The sequence below is a fragment of the Erigeron canadensis genome, chromosome 1 (assembly GCF_010389155.1).
Source record: "Erigeron canadensis isolate Cc75 chromosome 1, C_canadensis_v1, whole genome shotgun sequence".
NCBI lineage: Eukaryota > Viridiplantae > Streptophyta > Magnoliopsida > Asterales > Asteraceae > Erigeron > Erigeron canadensis.
This window is the reverse complement of record NC_057761.1, coordinates 39,151,175-39,172,636: the sequence shown is the minus strand read 5'-3', so window position 1 is coordinate 39,172,636 and position 21,462 is coordinate 39,151,175. Positions and strand designations below refer to the sequence as shown.

Below are 21,462 nucleotides of genomic sequence, written 5' to 3'. Positions count from 1 at the left end.
AATAAATTAAATGAACTAAAGTACATGCTAGAAAATAACTACTCGTTTTTATTTACAGTAAAATTTTAAGATTATTTAAATGATAATGATAATAATAAAATGGATCATGTACTATAATAATTGCATTTTTCTTGTATTTTTGTTTTGGAAAAATATTTTTATAATGAAAATAATAGATAGATATGTTGTATTTGTTGGGTTTTAAATATATGAAAAAAAATACAAAAATGAAATGAAAGTTAATAAAATAAAATAATTGAGTTATGTTATAAATATATAAGTTTAAATCATCTCAATTTTGAAAGAAAAGATAAATTAACTGATGTGACATGTTTATTTAACTTACAAGTGGAAATTTTGTTTATTTGTCATAAAAACTATTTATAACCACCTTTTTTTCGTTCTTTCTTTTCATTTTTCTTTTTATGCTAGAAAAAACTTAAAAGTTCGTCTTATATTTTGTTTTTAGCTTTTATTCTTAAAAACATTAAAAATATAATATAACCTTTAAGAATTGATTAAGACTTTATATCATTATGTCAAAATATAGTAGCAATTCACAAATCATATGGAGTAAAAAAGTTTTAATAAGTAAAAGGATGAATGTTCACTTTGATCTACGCATTTTTTTTTATCAAACGTAGGTTTAGAGCACGTGCATTGCACGTCAAGGATAAATTATAACTGATTGCGCGTAGTAAGCACATTTAAAAAGAATTATGTTGGTTTTTAGCGTGTGATATGGCAATAATGTGTAATAGAAAGATGTTGTCAATGGCGGATCCAGTATCCGAAATCATGTGTGTCCAAATTAGTTGAGACGATATGGCCAAATTATACGTGTTAGTTAACAGTTCGGTCGGGTCAGGTCGGGCTGGGTTAAAAACATGTAATAAACGAAACTCTCGTTTGTAGCTTATAACTTTTTTAGAGATACCTAAAAGTCTATTGTAGTAAAAGATTTCAATATAACAAAGGAAGATGATATAAATATCTCGAAGTTATGTTTATAAGTTTATTACATTACGTGTAAAAAAAAAGTTATGGTTAGGAAGTTTACATGCTGAGTGTTATACGCGCAGGAAGGGACCGATCTTCTGACTCCAGAGTTGCCATGCATAAAGACGATATGGCCAAAATGAGGGAAGGATGTTGCTAAGTTATTGTAATGGCATGTGAATGGGTGAGGTCAGGAACCATTTTGAAAGAAGAAAATTGTTTTAATTTTTTTTTTTTTTTAAAATTTTGAACTCTTATTTTACGTTGCATAAAGATATACATTATTATGCATTCAAATGCCTAAAGCTACGTATATTGCAGGGGATGAAGAATGTCTTTTCAGTTTTTAATAAGGGCTAATTGTCTAGAAAGTGCTCCAACCGACTAAAATGACTTTTGTGAGGTTCCTTACAGGCAGTCAGTTAAAAATATTTTTTAAACTCATTTTCTGATTTTTCTTTTTAACTCTATTGATTACATGGATATTGTCCTTTAATAACAAAGAGAAGTGATATATCTACAACAACTTATAGCCATTCACAACAATGCATGCTTTATATAGTTGTACACTGTACAATATAACTTGTATATTTGTTGTGAATGACAAAAAATAGGGAAGTGATATATCTACAACAACTTATAGCCATTCACAACAATGCATGGTTTATATAGTTGTACACTGTACAATATAACTTGTATATTTGTTGTGAATGACAAAAAATTGTTGTAGGTATATCACTCCCCAATAACAAATACTCAATTCCACATAGATATTCCTAACAAGTCAAACATCTTCTCCTTTCCCATGATATTTTCTAGGGACTATTGATTTCCGTCAACCCACCATGTTTTCTGACGACAATTTTAGATTTCACTTTGACACAAAATCATAACAATATCTTTCTTTCCCAATATTTGAACATAAAAAATATCTTATATCTATACATAAATATTACATATCCAGTCAAAAATTTAAAGATTTTTTTTATAAAAAAAAAACACTAGTGATTAAGTTGATTGAATTAGTAGCCAGATCCAACAAAAACCAATACAAAATATTTTTCCATTTTGTCCAATCATAAAACTCCATGTTTGTTGTTGACTTTCCGTGTCATCGCAATAGTACCACCATACTTTTCCAATCATAAAACTCCATATTTTCTGTTTTTGTAGCCTTTGCTAGCCGTCGCCATTGATTTGCAATAATAATTAATGCCAACAATATTAAATCCACCTCACCCACTATAATTTTGATCCAATAAAAACTATGAAATTATGACCATAAAACTTAAATTTATGCATATGGATCTATAAAAACATTAGCAAGGGAACTAGATTTTATCGACATCAAAACCCATCCATTAAGATATACATTATAATATATACATATTAACTTATATATTATATTTTGCAGGGAAAGGAGAAATTAGATGATTTGATTAGAAAATAAGAAATGATTTTCGGTTGGCATGTAAATGATGATTTTGGGAAATGATTTTCGGTTTGTAATTAGGGTTTATGTGCCAAATTAGGGGAAAAGATGGAGTGTAAATTCAGGTTGTGTGTGTATTTATATATGAAAGAAACGTTTTTAATGTGAATTAGATAAAGGGAAAACGACTTGCAGAAATAATAATAAAATATGGTTTTAACAGAATAGTTACCGTACACGTAAGCAAAAATTGATCGCGGTCACAAAAGTGATTTTAGCCGATTTCAATCCCTCGAATACAAAAATTTTTTTGTTGAAACCCCAAATAAACAAAAGTGTTAAAATTGGAGCATTTTCTAAACAATTTTTATTTTAAATAATGACATGTGATTGGAGCATGTTTAGGTCTTTTGACATGATATAAGTATTATAATAACCATATATGAGACACTTTTATGCATGTCTGCGGAAGATCTAATGACACATATATATTCGGTATTACTGGTACTGAACCGATTAGTATCAAAACCGATTTTCTTCTAAAATGAAAACCGATATCGATACCGAATACCTATCGGTACTGATTTTCAGTACCGGTACCGGTTCAGTATCGGTTTTTCAGTATTTTTGCTCATTCCTAAACAAAATAGTCTAAAAATCCTCCTAACACTCTAAGAAGTTGACATGTGGTATTCATTAATTCTCTTTCCTAATCTTGCCTCCTGATTTTTCCACATGTCATAATCCAATAGTTAGGAAGATCTTTAGATTATTTTTCCACGTGTTATAATCCAATAATTTGGAGAATTTTAACTTATTTTTCCAGATATCAACCCGGCTAAAGCGTAACAACACTTGGCTGCGCGATAGTGTTTCTTATTTCCATGATGTACGTAAAAATAGAAATGGTTGAAGACTTGGAAGTATTAATGGTTTGATAGACTATATTCTTATTTGGCAAGTGTTGACCTTTTAGTAAAGATAATTGCAATGCTAAGTGAATGACTAGGCAAATAATTTATGGTTTGAAGTTGTAACCATGAACTTGGACCAAGTTTATAATAAAAAGAACAAAAAAAAACAAACAGAGAAGCATTTGATACTTCACAATGGTGCGTAGGTTTCATATTATTCAATTTCATATGAACTAAATTGTGATCAAAACGAACAATCAAGTAATCAAAGAACCAGTTACTACTAATTAGCTACTAATAGTGATATTCCTTTTCTTCATTTTCCTGCAGGCTCCCACTTTTCAGAACTGATCGAGGCGAACCACAACAGCTACCGTCTTTCTTAACAAACTTCTGGTACACAATCGAACCCTCACGTCCCAGCTCTTCATAACTCTTCTCTTCCACATCGTACCCCTCCACATTAATAGAACATGTCTTCTCGAGTTTCTTGGATGCAACGGCTGCACCAACGGCAATGGAAAACTCACCCGGTTCAAAACAAGCCAGTACCCGTTGGACCAGCTCCTCGAGGCTCATGTTCTTAAAATCATACCCTACTGACTCAAAACTGGCATAACTAAAACCGTCTTCAGGGGTAACATGAATGGTTGAGACCGCACCATTTTCAATAGCGTTCATAGAATATCCACACGGGTCGAATTCAAAATCGCATATGTCTGACTTTGGGAGGATCATTCGGATACCAGATTCATTAGTCATTGTTACAGCCGAGCTGTTTTGAGTTTTGTAAAACACGGATGCTTTCTCACGATCCAAACTAGTCATACACATCTCGAGTGTGTACACTTGATCAGCAGACGAAACAGATCTTGCTGAAGAAGCAGAATAAACAAACCATTTTTGTGGCTTATCCAACCCACCCATTACGTAAGCCTTACTGGACAATCCAAGCTTTTCAAAATGACCATCCAGCACCGAAACTTCTTCGGTGAAGCTGCGGTGTGGGAAGGATTGAGCACCAGGGAAGATAAAACTACCACGAGTGTATCTCACTGACCGGACAGAGAGGGAAACGGATTCAGCCAGTTTCAAAATGGCTGGGATTGACAGTAGCAGTTTGGTAGTCCCGCAAGTTTTGATAACCATCTTGTATGGGAATACAAATAAACTAGACTCGGATAACACATACGAGTCCACGTAATCGTTTGAAAGCGACGAGACTATGGTGCATTCAGCAGGGGTCAGAATTTCATCTAATTGGGCTTTTGACAGCACCCGGAGACCATTCCCTTGAGGGTCAGCAAACACACTAGGCTCAAAAAACGTTATTTCAAGCCTCTTTTCATAACCTTCAAAACCAATTGCAGAAACCATTTGTGCCATATTTCTTAATTCCTATAAAAGGTTGGAAATACTTAAAACTAAGTTGTATTAAAATCGCATCTGAACTAAAATTAAAACCCTATCAAGATGGTTTGCGAGCACACTGCATTAAAAAAAACGAAAAAACATCATCAGTATACTAGGTAAATAACTGAAAACATCTATACAAATACAAAATATGAAATATAACACGGTTAGAACATGAAAGCTTACGTTAGAGTAAGCAGCTGATTTAAACTTCGTGATTCCTCCGTTGGGTCGAATGTCTTCAATGCAGTATCCTAATGGAGCTTCATAAAATAAAGATGGTTTACTAGTACTACTGGATTCTTCCCCACCTTTGGTTTCCATTAGCACATTCAGTTAATTGTTTCTGTAAATCAAATATCATAACAAATATTAGCAATACAACTTCCAAACACAGAGCATAACAAAGTCAAAAATGCAGCTAAAAGTTTCATGAAACTAAGTCAAATATATAAATACATATTTTTCTAAAATAAGTTAATTAGGTTGACCATGATCCACTTTTTTTTTTTTTCGAACGTCATACTAATCTACTTCTACTCCTAAATTACACGAATGTGTGAAATGGAACTTATACTCTCGAAAAACCCTCACACCCAGATGAATCCTCCCCATTGGCTGACCATGATTCACTATTAAAAAAAAGAACTATTCTACTAACTGTTCCTAGACTATATGAGTGCCTGATATCAGAAAAAAAATTCATAAAACCCTCTAATAATCCACCCCACAATAATATAAAATGTGACTCGAACCAGATGAAATACCAATAACAACAATGTAGTACACAATGTGCATCGAGTTTAATTATAAATTGTTTGATTTTATACAATAACATTCACAATGTTTGTATGAATGATACTTAATTGATACAAAATATAAAAGTAAGTAACTGCTCAGTGCCGCCCGCGGGTTTTGAGCCTCAATACCTCGACGGTGTATGGGGGAGGTTAAGATGTAAGTAGACCTTACCTCTTTACTTAAGAGAGGATGCTTCTAGTTTTTACCTAAATGGTAAAAAAGACCCTTCAACCTTTGGATGAAATGAGTATCAAACTCATAACCTCTATCTCCAGAGGATAGGGTCTTTACTTTAATTGATACAAAATATGGTTATGAAATTCTTACTAAGATGTGTATTAATAAATCTAAAAAAAAAAGAACAATAATTAATTAATATGCGTAATATAACTAAAAGTAAAAGCATTAACTGAAACGAAATAACAAACTTACGAATTGTGATGTTTGTATGTATTGTGAGCCAAATAGATTGAGAAATTAAAGCTTAAAGAGGATGCAGTTGTTTTTGTAGGGTTTATGAGAGATATTGTGAAAGTAATGAGTAAATATAATATTGTTGGAAGTGGAGGGAGGGGTTATTTATATGCATTTTTGCAAATATTGTGAGCCACTAGTTTTTTGCATCATTATTTCCTAGCCACAAATTTCGAATATTGACACCTGTGTCGATATTCACGGACCGCATATTTGATTCTCTATTTTAGTTTTCCTTTATTTAAATCAATCCTTTTGTTTTCAAGCTACTCGTATTACCTTTTCCTTTTATCCTATCATTTACGAGTAATAATTTTGTAAATGTATATTGGTGATAATTGGTAGCTGGTCACCAAATAAAATAGTGAAGTACTGGTATAAAATATATAAGACATTTTGTTATGTAATCTCTACTTTACATTTTATTGTTTCACAAACAATATCCAATACTTATTAAAATAAAACCAGAACATTGTTTGAGGCAAATAAAATAAAAAGAAAATTTTATATTTTTCCTCATCAAACCCTACAAATATCAAATATACCCAAGTTACATTAAATATTAAATTAAATATATCATATATACCCAACCTAAATATTAAAATATCAAATATCCCCAAATAATTAATTTAATTATTATTAAATCTGAAAAATTAATAATAGTTATATGTAATTATATATAGAATACAATACCCTTTTAAAAACACCAAACATTCATGTTTATTATTATCATTTTCGTAAATCTGATCTCACTGATTCATTCACAATCAAAGTGGTTTTAAATACACATTATCGAATACATTGTTGGAGAAAGATATTTATGCATTGCAACTTGCAAGATCAACAATTTGGAAATCTTATGTTTTATCTATGTTGCATAACGCTTCAAGGAGGGAAGGGGCCGAATAAGTTCCGTTCATTGTCATATGAAATGCATAAAAATCCTAAGCACTTTATTTTGGAGAAAAGTATTGACTCTAACACTCTATTCTTATTAAGGTTTTTGTTATTCTTGAGTTTTTTTGCCTAAAGAAAAGAATGGAAAAGAAAAAGAAATTTAGGAGATTTTGGCTTATAATTTTTCTGCCCAATATTGGCCAGAAACGAAAAGAAACCAAAGCTAATTACCATTATGCCCTTCCACCAAATATATTTCATTCATGTAAAAAAGGGTATCATTGTAAAATTATACTTTTTTATTCTCTCTTTTCCTTTGTTTGAAACTCAAGAATGCAAATAGCTCTATCCTTTTTTTTTTCATTTCTTGTGTTTATTTTTAACTCAAGAATAACTTTTATCTTTTATTTTTTCTTTCTTTTCATTTTTTTCTTATCCTATCATTTTTTTCCCTTGCAATAATAACTCGTGAATGCAGCGTAATGAATTTGTAATCATATCTAACACCTTCACTTGAATATAAATATTCTTTGTAGGTGTCCAATGAAGCTTGATCTACTCATTACATGCTAGACATATGGGTCTTCAATTTTTATTTTTATGGGAAATCACGTATGATTGTATGAAGTAGGTCTTCATTTTAGGAGAAAAACCTTCATCAAGCCTTCATTGCGATTTGAACAATAGAAAGAATGTTTGGTTTGAAAGAGAATATTGTAGTCATTATATAATTTAGAGATAATTATTATTGATTTTTTAGATTTAATTGTAGTTAAATAAGTGTTTTGGGATATTTGATATTTTTTGTTTAGGTTGGGAAAATTTGATATTTTTAATATTAATTTGATATATTTGATATTTATAGACTTTAACAAGGGAAAATATGAAATTTAATCTAAAATAAAATTAAGTGGTTGAGTTTTTAGCTATAGTATATATCTTGATAACTATAGAGTTTGGGGCCGCCCAATGGGCAGCGACAAAGAGAGTGATTTCTTTAATAACGTTACTATAAACTTAGTTTGAAATCTAAGACAAGAAATATTTGTAAATAGAACCCAAAAATCAAATCAAAGTAAAGTAATGGTGCCGCGGGTATCCATTTTTTTGAACGACTATACGACAGTCACAAAATCATATTTATATTTACTCTTAAAAAGCAAAAAAGGAAATAAATATTTAAAATTTTAAACTCAAAGAAGAAACCAATTAGAAGAAACTTTAAGAAAAAACTCTAAAAACCAAAAAAAAAAATAAATAAAAATAAAATACTAATAAAGTAAAACCAAGAAACAAAAAATGCAAATAAAATAACAAAAAAAATATATGTAAAACAGAAAAATATTAAAAAAAGTCATAAAAATATACAAACAAAAAAAAACAACACCAATAGTTGACAAACAAATGTAAAAAAAAAAAAAACAAAATATTAAATAACTAAAAATTAATTTATGTTATTTTTGATGAAGCATAAAACTTTTATGGTTTAAAAAAAAAAGTACTACAAGAGGGAGCTAGAAAATAGAAAAACAAATAGCAAGGGTAAATAAGATAACTATAAGAGGGCACAATGTAAATTGTAGGTGTAGTTTCTGAGCACCTTTTATTGTCCGTCGTTTAGAGGCTGGTCGTGATGAAAAGAAGACATCATCAAGGTCGTGATGACGTCAGCACGAGGCAGCAGTTCGTGTGACGGAGCTCGAAGCCCATGAACATGATAGAAGCCCAACCCATTCGATAGCATATATATATACAAGACTTAGGTTACAATTTAGGGTTAATGGTTTGAAGAAAATTAGTTTTATACTTTTACCATTGAATTGGGTTCCGAGTAATTTTTAGACTGGGCCTATTTAGTTTCCTACTTTATCCTCTGAGAAGCCTATTGGGCCTGATTTTTATTTTTATTTGAAATGCCCGCATGGGCCCATTTCTAGTAAACCGTATGTTTGCGCAATTGCGCTGAAAGGACAAAAATCGTTGTATGTCAAAAGGTACTAAAGACAATGTATCGCTATTAGCATATGAACATGCCATATTATAAAGTCGCCTCTATGGATACATTTACGAAGCATATATTCGAAGATGGTACTCAAAGTTATTGAAAATTTGACACTCCGTGGATTCACATCATAGCTTGACAATTTTCACGTTTTTATAGGAAACACCTCGAAAAACTTAAGCTTATGAATAATGTTCCCCAATTCAAAGTATTCTTATCTATAATATATAATCTATATCTATATCTGCATCTATAATCTATAATCTATATCTGCATCTATAATCTATAATCTATATCTATATCTATAATTTATATCTATATCTATAATTTATATTTATAATATATAATAAAGCAACAATCCGTTTTTTAAAATCTCAATTGAAGAATTGAAGTATCTAATATACTTCTTTCCTTTATTCATTCAGTTAAACATCTCGACCTAATATACTTATTATACCTTTAATGAAATAATTTACAACATAAATTTCTCAATCTTTTACACTACCTTCTTTAACATCAATTACTTTTACATTCATCACCATTGTCGTCGCTGCCGTCATCACCCTGCGCTACTACCACCATCGTTGTCGCATTGTGTGGGCATATGACTCTTATATCTAAAGACATGGACTACACTTGCAAAACCGAACAAAGCTAAATTAAACTAGAAAAAGCGAGCCGGCAACTAGAAAGATTGCACCGTGAGCTATTTGGTTAATGTCAATTAAAAATAACTACAAAACATAACAGAAACTAAAAAAATAACAAATTTAAAAAAAATTGAACTTACAATCAGGCAGGATAACATCTTTTAATTACGTAAGTAACTCATTCATTTTCCAAATTAAAAATTCACATACCAAATTCCAGAAGTTTAAAGCTCTCTATTACTCTATATATAAACAAAGATATAATATAATACTATGTATGATTATATATCATTTGAATTGAAATATACAAGTTTCGAATATGTAACTCGTTAAACCAATCCACGCGAATATAAACATGAACGTGCAATTGCATAGTACTAATAATGTGGGAAGGACAAGAATAAAAAGCCTTAATTCTAGCTAGAGAGCATCTTATATATATTCCTTAGATTTTTTTATTTTATTATCATTCGGCAATGAATGGGCCACATATATATCACCTTCTCCAATCTCAGAATCTCATTTTGTCCTTTTATGTGCTTCTTTCTACCCATCCACCACAAATAAAGGGAACCCTACCATTAAAATAAGTTTCTTATACACCATTCTCCATACAAACTTTATTCTTTTCAAACTTTGTACAAGTTTGTATTATCCGGAAAAAATGAATTCCTAGTTGCGAAGTTTATTCGCGTAAAAGGTCCATATAGAAATCTAAAGAAGTGAATTTTTCTCAAAAGTAAAAACCATCAATCCGGCAAAAGTGTAACAACACTTGGGCTTCAACCATCAACCCGGCTAATATTGTTTTCAGACTTTGTGCAATAGTGTGTGTGTGTGTTTTTTTTCTTTTTCTTTTGCAAGTAAAGATAGAAATAGTTAAAAATATTAATGGTATGGTAGAATATATATACTTATTTGGCAGTGTTGACCTTTTGGTAAAGATAATTGCTAAGTGAATGAGTAAACAAATAATTTGATGTATACAAATATTAAAGGGGTTAAATAAGAGTTTTAAGTAGTGTATACTTTAATTAAACGAAAAAGTAGAGGTAAAGATTAATTGTACGTGGTGTATGCTATAACATAATGTGGTGTATAAATTTGTTTTCTATAGTAGCTCCTTAATTATTCTTTTAACGGGAATGATACACGTAGTCTTTAAAGTCATGTTTAATACTATGTTATTAGATACTTAAATGATTTTTTGTACATAAAATATAACCATCTCTTATACATTAACAAATAAATATCGCTTAAGCATTATTTATGCTTAAACTAAATAAGAGAAATAAGTTAAACAAAAGAAAGTAAGAAACTTTCAAATCACAAAGATGTTTATAGTTTAGTGTAGAGCCGTATGCAATTAATGCATAATGCACGAAAAGAAATGAGGTAAGTTGATCATGGACCGCGGGGTGCCGGGTTTGGGATTATGTGGACCCAAATGAGAGTTGATCACGGTTCATTCATTCACCAAGATTGGGTCAGCCGGTGGAATGGACAACTATTTTATAAAAATTTCTAGTGCCTTGTATTTTGGAAGTTAATTAAACAAGCTTTCATTATCAAACAGTATTAGATGTTACCATGTCGCACGTATAATATGTTCGCCACCAACTATGAAAATTCTTTAATTAGGACATAAGATACTTCACATGACTATTTAAATTGTTAATTTCACTTTATAAGACTAGACCGACTATAACACTTATCAGATATCAATCCCTCTTAGATGGTACATGATCAGTTCAAATCCAAAGGTAGCTAGGTATACATATACTTATTAACGACTATATCACTTAAAATTGATTATTGTTCATCTCAAATTCATTAAATTGGTACATTTGCATCTCAAATAAACACTAACATATAGATACATCAATACACATTTTAATTATTTGGCGAAAATTAGTTAAACACTATATATATCGTTGAAGTTTTTGTAGTATATATTGCTAAAAGTCAAAGGGATGATCAGGCTAATGGTCCAACTCGGTTGGCCATTTGGGATTACTTGTAATTAAAATGCCGTTCAAACCATGACAATATTAAAGCTCAAACCAAGCCGGCTACTATACATTGGTCTACAGTTGGTCTAACTGTTTAGGTCAAACCGTCAAACGATATTTGCATACAAGCTCCAAATAAGAAATTAAAAGGGCATAGATATAGATGATGTGTGGCAAGGAGATACATCGGTAAGGTGGTTTGGCTCTAATCTGGTGTCAAATAAGGATGATAATGGACAATATATAAAAATAGGCGATATAGCTATATGGTGTATTGGTGTTATATATACCATACCCGGCCATCTAATTGCAAGTTATCCATTTTATATGTGGCTACAAGTAAAACAAGTAAATGGGCATATATGCATTGGATATCATCAAGAGAAACAATTTTCATTTATCGATAGACAAAATTTAGTGATTACAAAAGGCAAAACGTATTTTGTAAAAATAATAAAATAAATATTAGTGAACGCAATCCAATTCAAAATAATATACCACGTGACACTTGAATACTTTATGATATACCCCTCGATCGGATCACACGTAGAGTAATATATATGCAAGCAACCACGATCTTAGGATGGTTGCCCTCTCCACGAAACGAAGCCTAACCTTCGTATCTATGAAAAGCGCGACAAGGAAAGGATCTTCAAATCAAATCCTTCCCTATAGCAATTATAATAAGGTTTTAACGTATCTATAATGATATAAAATCTGTCTTAATTGATGGGTTTACAATGGCATAACATGGATACACATTATCATATGCATCCTTGATATGTTAGACAAGCCGAAAGATACAGAATTAAACGTTATAAGTTTTTTTTTTTGGAAGAGACAGCCAAGCAACAATAATATTAGGGAACACTTCAACATACAAAATTGAGGCCTTCCAATTCTACTCCTTTACATAGAGTTTAATTAGGAGATGAACAAACATTTCAAGTGAAAAACCCCACACAGACTTGCCACTTCAAAAAGTCGACTGTGATGCATCAACCAGTTAGATTGATAACATTTGCAAAAAAAAAAAAAACCTTATGATACTTCAGCTCGATCAAGTCATACCTTAAAAGGTCATATTCATCAACAAAATCATGTTTTTTTTACACGTATAAACATATCTTCCCTCAAAGTAAATCACGAAGATTTTAATTAAGGCATAAAGCGACTATGCCCTACCGGTTAAGACTAGACGCAATTTGAGGTTCAATTAAACACTTTCACACTCATTAATCTTATGTATTACTCGTAATTAGTATATTGAGTGATTAGTAGCAAGTATGTATCAACTATAGTTTATGTGATCCATTCGGGTGAATACATTATAAATATTGTTTTTCGTTTTTCTAAAGAAGTTACAATAGTCTATATATTATGAAAGAAACAATTTATGATGAGCGAGTTTCTCATCTTTTATCTGTTATTTCTAGTATATAATAAATTTCATGCACAAAATATGATGATCATTTCAACAAGTAATACCAATGAAATTGGATGTGGCCGGGGAGAAAAGGAGGTAAGCAATTCGATAAGGTTCTCCTTACAGAAAAAAAATAAAATAAAAAAATCGATAAGGTTCTCCTTTCGACACTACACGTACTCATCATCGTCAATGTGAGGGATAAATATCACGTGATGATTTATTGATCACATAGAACAAATGAATATGATGCTGTTCAATTTATATATATTTGGTTTGGACGAAAACTACTCAGATGTTTAGTCAATTAGAAAACCGCTAAACGTTTGGCCGGGGAGCTGCTAGTGAAATGTTTATTTGAAAACTAAATTTTACGTGAAAACTATAAAACTGACTAAAACACAATGTGATCTGAATTTAACACAGTGTGTTTTAATTGTGTAATATAATAACACATTGTGTTAAGTTTTAAATCACAATGTGTTTTTGATAGCGCGTGAAACAAAAAATTGTTCAAACACTATGATTTTGTCGGTTTTATAGTTTTTACGGAAATTTTAGTTTTTAAATGATAACAACCTACACCCAATAAGATATTTACTTCGATCGGATCATGTTAGCTAGACCAATTTCAAACTAGTAACAACTGTCCATTATAATGACAAGTGTTCAATAAGAGTCCACATTGTTCTAAAAATAGACGGGTTCTTGGAAATTAAATGATGACACACCAAATTTGTATGTCTAGTCCATACAAATCATTATTTTTTTACTCCTTGAATCTTAACTACAAACTATGTCATATGTCATCATCATCAAAATTTTAAACATAGTACATTAACTTTAGTTAACTTGAATGTAATCGGACCTAAATTAACAACAAGGTTTACCGTTTACAAAAAGGAAATAATTAATCATCAATCATACATTAATAAAATCACGACCTACTTTTGTCACAAACTTACAATACTAATTGGTTTTAATTGGCGACTCTCGATATTCAGGTTCATAGCACATAATAAGCAAATATGGCGTGATTAAGTTACATTCCGTGCTTACCTATTCTGAAAAAGGTAGAGTATATCAATTGAATACATACATAACACATGACAAATTAAGTTGCATGCTATTGGTAACCGACTAACCCGTCGTAAATGATTTCATGTTAAAAATACTTTTATTCTATTTCCAACAACATATCATTAACTTTTCTATGCTAAAACAAAAAATATGTTCTACAAAGATTTATTTCGATAAAATAACAAACCTTAAAAGTTGGCTTTATATTCAAATAACAAAGATTAATTAGTTGTCATAACTAATTAATTCCAAGGTCACATGTCATTAAAAGTTGGCTTTATATTCAAATATCCATTATTAAGGTGTATATCACACTTTTATGCTGATGGGATATGATGATTATCTATCTATAATTCCTTATAAAGAGGATTGAGTTTAAGAAATTCAGTATAATTTTTGTTCATAAAATATCCCAACTTTATTTTTTAAGTTTCAAATTTACTCTTCCACACAAAAAATGCCTCACACATCCTAGAAACACATATCCTCACAAACAAAAAACCCACCGGTGTCTTTCTTTATTTTTCTTCTGATATCGCTGGCACCGAAATCAAATCTTCACCGGTGTCTTTTTTTTGTTTTTCTTGCATATTTCGTATGTGATCACCGTAAAGCCGTTGCAACGCGAAACAAATTTTTCGTAGGGCAAAACAGAACTATAAGTTCTATAAAGATTTTTTTTGATAAAATAAAAAATCTCTAGTTGGCATAACATACATGTCTCAGGTTAAATTCCGTTCGCTTGCAAAGGACTTTTAGGTTTTTAGCTAGAGTTAAAAGACCCGGTGAACCCCTGGATTGATTGTCCGATCAATCAACCAATTCGTCAGGTTTAATAGAGTCTGAATCTAATTTTTGTGTGGTTAACAGTTTAAAGTGACTTGTGACTTAAAAAAAACCATATGGGATCTCCCATTATTCTACCTTTCTTTTTACTCAATTAACAATATATAATTTACCTAAAATAAAATAATTTTGAAAACATATCTATTTTTATAAAATGAAAAAAAGTGAGAGTAGCTTTCCAAAAATGTACATACATAACGCATGCGATTTGTTTAGATTCCATAAATTAAAAACCAGATCAACTCACATGATTAAAGAATAATCACAAAATTTAAAAACCAAATTAGTGAATTACAATTAGATTTACAAATCCGGCCTTTTATTCCACATTATTCGAAACTCGTGGTTCTTATGCTACACACCGCTATACGAACCATCTCGGGAACCACACCCAAAAAACCCAATGGCAATTTTCGTAATTATTCAAAAAAGTAGTGGCTCAGATTAAATCCCATCCCCTATAAATATCCCCTCATTTCTTCCTCCACAACAATCCTTTAAATCAAACCCTAAATTTTTGCGCCACCCTTGCCTTCTAATTAACAAAAAGAAAATTAAAATCTGAAAAATCAGCCTTTGATTTACTTAAATTGTGAGTAAAATAAAATAAAATTATGATTATATTTGCTTTTAATTTCTTTCTTTTGTCTTCAATTATTGATTTTTTAGGGTTTTTGTTTTCAGATCGGATTGGTGATTAGACGTACAATTGGAGATACACCTATAAAAATTGAATTGTAAGTATCTTTTTATTTTATTTTATTGTAATTTATGGATTCGTTTTGAATATATATGAATGTACCAGCATAATACATTATAATTGTATCTTGTGTTTTTTCTGTAAGTCGTTATATATATATAATATATAAGCAATTATAGATGTATTTAAAACAATTTTTATAAAATTTTGTTTAAAATCATGTAAAGGTTTGGCCTTTTTTCAAAATAAAAATTTTGGTTGTTTGTAAATCTTGATTTTTTTCTGAAAAAGGTTGTTGTATTATTTGCATTATTAGAGTATGTGCTCCTCATTATTTATATCTTTGATTAATAATCACTGCTTTGTAATTATTGCTTAAAACTGTTTCTTTGGCTTATTTTAATGAAATTTGTATGATATTTGAAGGATAATTTTGTTTATAATCATGTAAAGGATTAGCCTTTTTTTTCAAAAGAAAGATATTGGTTGTTTGTATGATTTTCTCTGTTAAAGGTATACATATGTGTGCATAATTGTTATATGATATGCAATGTTACTTTTCTCTTTGCTATTTTAAAATATAAATTCATTATTAGGATATATGTGATCCTCATTATGGCTATCTTTGATTAAAAGTCACTGCTTTGTAATTATTGCTGTAAAATAGTTATTTTGGCTTATTTTTATGAGGTTGTATTGATGTAAATTTTCTGTTTTTTTTTTCAATATGTTATGTTATAAGCACTTTTGCCTTTTTTATTCTTCTCAATCATGTTCTGCTTTACATACATATCATGATGGGCTGCACCAAAGATTCATTATTCACTTATAATTTCTTGACTTTATTTAGTGATTATTGCATTATTTATGGTTTTTAAAGTTTTTGAAGTTACAATAGTTGTTTTACACTGCATTTACTATCTACATATTGATGTTGGAATTTTTTTCTTAAAAGTTGGTACTTTTATATGAGAATGGAAATTTTGTGGATTTATGCTTGGATTAGCTTACTGTTTTTTGTCTTAATGGTTTTTGATATCTGGCCAAGCAAAATGTAAAATGCCTCGTAAAAAATTTTGTGAAAATTTGTTCTTTATGTTTATTTTTGTATACCAGTTTCCTTTATTCTGGTTTTAACCAAGGCTACTGTGTTTTCTTTGATCTACAGGAAAAACTGAATGTTCTAATGGAAACTAAAGGTGGAAAAAAGTCTAGTAGTAGTAGTAGTAGTAAATCGTTTTATGAAGCTCCCCTAGGATACAGCATTGAAGACGTTCGACCAAACGGAGGCATCAAGAAGTTCAGATCGGCTGCTTACTCCAACGTAAGACTTTGTTCCCACAATGTGGCTCTGTATTGTATATTCTTGCATTGGTTTATCATTTAAACTGATCATGTACTTTTGTTTTATTGATGCAGTGCGCTCGCAAACCATCCTGATATTCTCCACTCTAGTTTCCGTCAACGTCTTTTGACGTTCTTTTTTTACTGCTTTCCAAATTAGGTTATTAGATATTAGTAGTCCCCCTTTTTCCTCCTTTTCTTCGTTTCCCTACTGTTTTTTTGTACTCCCTTGGTGGTGTTTAAGTTTTTCTGTTGGAAGCCATGTCTGCAATTGGTTTCGAAGGTTACGAAAAGAGGCTCGAGGTAACGTTCTTCGAGCCCAGCGTCTTTGCTGACCCTCAAGGGAAAGGTCTCCGGGTTCTTTCAAAAGCCCAACTGGATGAGATTCTAACCCCTGCTGAATGCACAATTGTCTCTTCACTGTCAAATGAGCATGTTGACTCATACGTTCTATCCGAGTCCAGTTTATTTGTTTTTCCATACAAGTTGGTTATCAAAACCTGTGGAACTACCAAACTGCTTCTATCTATCCCAGCCATTTTGAAGCTTGCCGATGCTATTTCCCTCACTGTCCGGTCAGTGAGATACACTCGTGGCAGCTTTATCTTTCCTGGTGCTCAATCCTTCCCACACCGCAGCTTCACCGAAGAAGTATCTGTACTTGATGGTCATTTTGAAAAGCTTGGTTTGAGCAGCAAGGCATACATAATGGGTGGGTTCGATAAGCCTCAAAAATGGTTTGTTTATTCTGCTTCTGCGGGACCTGTTTCTCCTCGTGATAAAGTGTACACACTCGAGATGTGCATGACTAGTTTGGACCGTGAGAAAGCATCTGTCTTCTACAAAACTCAAAACAGCTCAGCTGTCACAATGACTAATGAATCTGGCATACGTGACGTCCTCCCAGAGTCAGATATCTGTGATTTTGAATTTGACCCATGTGGGTATTCCATGAATGCAATTGAGGATGGTGCTGTGTCTACCATTCATGTTACCCCTGAAGATGGGTTTAGTTATGCTAGTTTTGAGTCAGTCGGGTATGATTTTAAGGACTATAGCCTTGAGCAGCTGGTACAACGGGTGCTAGCTTGTTTTGAACCAGGTGAGTTTTCTATTGCAGTTGGTGCAGCTGTTGCATCCAAGAAACTTGAGAAGACCTGTTCGATTAATGTAGATGGGTACGATGTGGAAGAGAAGAGTTATGAAGAGCTGGGTTGTGAAGGTTCGATTGTGTACCAGAAGTTTGTGAAGAAGGAGGGCAGCTGCTGTGGTTCACCTAGGTCGGTTCTGAAAGGTGGCAGCTGGAAAGAGAAGGAAAATGAAGAAAAGGAGTATCAGTAGCTATAGTATGTATTGAAGAAGGGTTGTGTCGTCTGTGTCGTGTTTCCTTGTTACTTGAATTCGTAAATAAAAGCCATTTGTATTGGCTCTGCTGGTTTTAATTTGAGTTCTTGTTGCTGTCTTGAGTCTGTTTCTGTTATGATGATTATTGGGTCGCATTACCCATATGTTCTCGTTTAATAGGCAATTTTGCTACATTTTGATTTCAGTTTTGGTGATCTGATGATTCTTTCACCATTTTTGCCTTTGTTGTGTGAATATGTAGAATTAAGCTTTAATTAAATATCTGCTAACACTCTAAATAAAATTCTATTGCCGATCTGCTTGTTAAACATGGAACAATAAGCAAAAATTCTTGCATGGCCACCCCTTATTACTTTCACTTGGATTACGTCTTTAGTTACAAACAAATCTGTTTTATGGTTCAACACATTTTGGTCCACTCGTTTAAATCCAAGTTACTAACAAGTTTCTTACGCATTGTAACCAAATAAGTTTTGTACAAATTTTTATCAAAATACATATTTAACTTTAGAAAGAGGAGTTTGATACGATTTGTAAAGCTCCTTTGCTCAAATCCGGGAGGTGGGGTTCAAGTGGCCGACAATGTGGTTGCTCAAAAGCTTAAGATAATAGAGTTAGAATATGAAACGATTAGCAAAGAAAGTGAAAAAGTACTACTAAGAATGATACGATCTACACTTATCCTACAAGAACAAAATATTATTATATCGTTTACTGGTACTAATAATACAAATATAAAATGTACATTATTGACGAAAAAGAATAATATAGGTACAAGTGGTCTTTGTGGGAATAAATAATTGAACCTTTCCAATGGAATGGAAAATTGGAGAAGAGATAGGAATATAGGATATGGTGGCCAACAAAGTATGACTCACAAATGTGTGTTGGTTTAATCTTCAATGGACAACATATAAGGTCAAATTTGGTTAAACCCACTTGGACTAAAACTTTAGTACGAGTAATATGTAACTTCAGTGTGATATACTTGTAATATCGTCGTAACTTCAGTGTGATATACTTGTATTTTGAAGGTCTTCTTTATGAAAGTTTTAATATAGTCATGTTTGACCAGTGTAATATATTAAAGTAAGGTGATTCTTATACCATTATCTTTTTTTAATCATATATTATGAATGCATTATATTTTTTTTTTGAACGGCAATGAATGCATTATATAGTTTTACATTGTCTTATAAACTGCTTGTGTATTTTGCGTGTAGCAAAAAAAAGTTCGTGGAAGAATCAACTCCTCAAAGCATTATAAATCAACTTTAATTTCTCTATATAGGCATCTTGACTTTCTTGACCGAGTACTTTAGAATTTAATAAATCAACAACTAAAAATTGAGTTGGTTTGAATAATGAAGATCAGAATGATGAGATTCAGAGATTGTACTACGTACAGGGAAATGTTCAACAAGAGTTATACGAGTATTTTTATATTGAGAAATGAAACTTATATGTCATGTTTTTTATTACACTATTTGACGATCTATATATAAATTCCATAAACTTTTGACTATAGTCTTTCACTTTTTAAAACATTATACTCCGTAGTATTTAATGTTTAAAATAGGAAAATAAATGCTAAATAATTTATTTTATCCTTTTAATTAAGATATCCATTCTATCTACGTGATTTGGTGCAATCAAAATCTGGAAGCTGTTTTGTCTTTGTTCTCCCATGTGTAACCCACATCCCATTTTTTTTATAAATAAAACATCTACTGGTATAATATTTATGACGGTTGGTATCTTGACTAGACTTTTGGTAATTAAACCAGATTATTTGCAGCGATTATCGCTGCAAATAGTGGTGTTTTTGTCCATATCCAACTATTTGTAGCGATTACTGACAGGGGTCCCGCTATTTTTTGTCAGAGTTGCTATTACAGACAGGGAGGCCCGCACTATTTGCAATGACTATCGCTGCAAATAGTAGGTGTGGTCGAGATACCAAAAAAGTTTGGTTGGAATAGGTGAGCGATATTTAAACATACAATGTTCAATAAATATAACTATGTTTTTTTTTTTTTTAATGTTATATAATCTATAAAACATAAATTTTTTTAATATTATATATTTTCATTATTTAAAGTTTTAACACCTAATAGAAAATAGAAATACATTTAGAAGTATTACTGTCAAGAAATTTTTGTATATCATTATATTTGTTTGTTTGTATAATTTAGACTTTTCTAGCAATGTAAAGTGAAATAAATAGAATTATGGGGTAAAAGACAAATGAGGAAAAGACACGGAAAGCAGGTTAAAGATTTGGCATTTTTGAAGAACCAGTTGTCGTCTAGTTTGAAGAGACGTGAAACCAGCTCATCAATACTCGGTATCCTATTGGTTGAATATATTACAAAAAAAAAAAAAAAACAATATTACATTTTAACGTTAAACTAAAGAGTCAAGTTTTTTCGATTTTAAACAATTTCTATACGTAAAGTATAAAGTATTACTGGATATTTCCCCCCATACTTTTAGTAGTTTTTAAAAACAACAATTTTTCTTGATGTAACCCATTCAGAACATAATTCATCATTTTTAATCATAGCCCAAAATCTCTGTATACAAACACACGTTGGATTTTGATAAATACAACCATTTCTTAATAAAAATAAAAGAGAATGCCACCACCTTCAATTCAAACACCTCAAACACCACCTCCGGCTACCATCAGCTAGTCACATATCAAATCTTCAAACCAAACACGATAAATGAACATAAGTATAGAAATTCAATGAGCACAAACAACAAATTACACATCTGAAGATTAAAAAAAAAATTTAACAAATCTACTAACAAAAAGAAATGACAAATATGAACACAAATATAGACCCAGACAAATTAATAAGATAAGGTCGAATATATATCATATGTTTTTTGCATCATGATTTGTTTTTGTGCTATGAAACAAAAACTTTACTTTTATTTCAATGTATATGATATCATTCGGCACGATAATTGGGCATTTATGTAACTTACATCTATATCACTGAAACATCATTATCATATACTAAAAATTGGACCAATAATACATAAATAAGATTTTGAAAGGTCATATCCTTAGTCTTTTTATAGTAATATATACAGCT

At 31.1% G+C, this 21,462-nt stretch overlaps 2 protein-coding genes and 1 long non-coding RNA gene across 3 annotated transcripts; 2 read left to right on the top strand and 1 right to left on the bottom strand.

The window, feature by feature from the left end:
• Positions 1-3,531: 3,531 nt before the first annotated feature.
• On the bottom strand, positions 3,532-6,081 carry LOC122584836 (S-adenosylmethionine decarboxylase proenzyme-like). Its single transcript, XM_043756900.1, has 4 exons — positions 5,992-6,081; positions 4,945-5,104; positions 4,818-4,834; positions 3,532-4,732 (listed from the first exon to the last, which is right to left on the bottom strand). The coding sequence occupies exons 2-4, from the start codon at positions 5,080-5,082 to the stop codon at positions 3,640-3,642; spliced, it is 1,248 nt and encodes a 415-aa protein (XP_043612835.1). The 5' UTR covers positions 5,083-5,104; positions 5,992-6,081; the 3' UTR covers positions 3,532-3,639.
• Positions 6,082-15,445: 9,364 nt separating this feature from the next.
• LOC122610309 lies at positions 15,446-15,684 on the top strand. Its single transcript, XR_006325455.1, has 2 exons — positions 15,446-15,538; positions 15,631-15,684. It is a non-coding gene; the product is annotated as an uncharacterized LOC122610309 (long non-coding RNA).
• A 1,400-nt stretch (positions 15,685-17,084) lies between these two features.
• LOC122610246 (S-adenosylmethionine decarboxylase proenzyme-like) lies at positions 17,085-18,539 on the top strand. Its single transcript, XM_043783265.1, has one exon. It carries the CDS (start codon positions 17,252-17,254, stop codon positions 18,329-18,331), a length of 1,080 nt encoding a protein of 359 aa, XP_043639200.1. The 5' UTR covers positions 17,085-17,251; the 3' UTR covers positions 18,332-18,539.
• Positions 18,540-21,462: the final 2,923 nt, after the last annotated feature.

Excerpts from the sequence above, each read along its gene's own strand:
- LOC122610246 (XM_043783265.1), top strand. The coding sequence starts at position 17,252 with ATGTCTGCAATTGGTTTCGAAGGTTACGAAAAGAGGCTCGAGGTAACG.
- LOC122584836 (XM_043756900.1), bottom strand. The coding sequence starts at position 5,082 with ATGGAAACCAAAGGTGGGGAAGAATCCAGTAGTACTAGTAAACCATCT.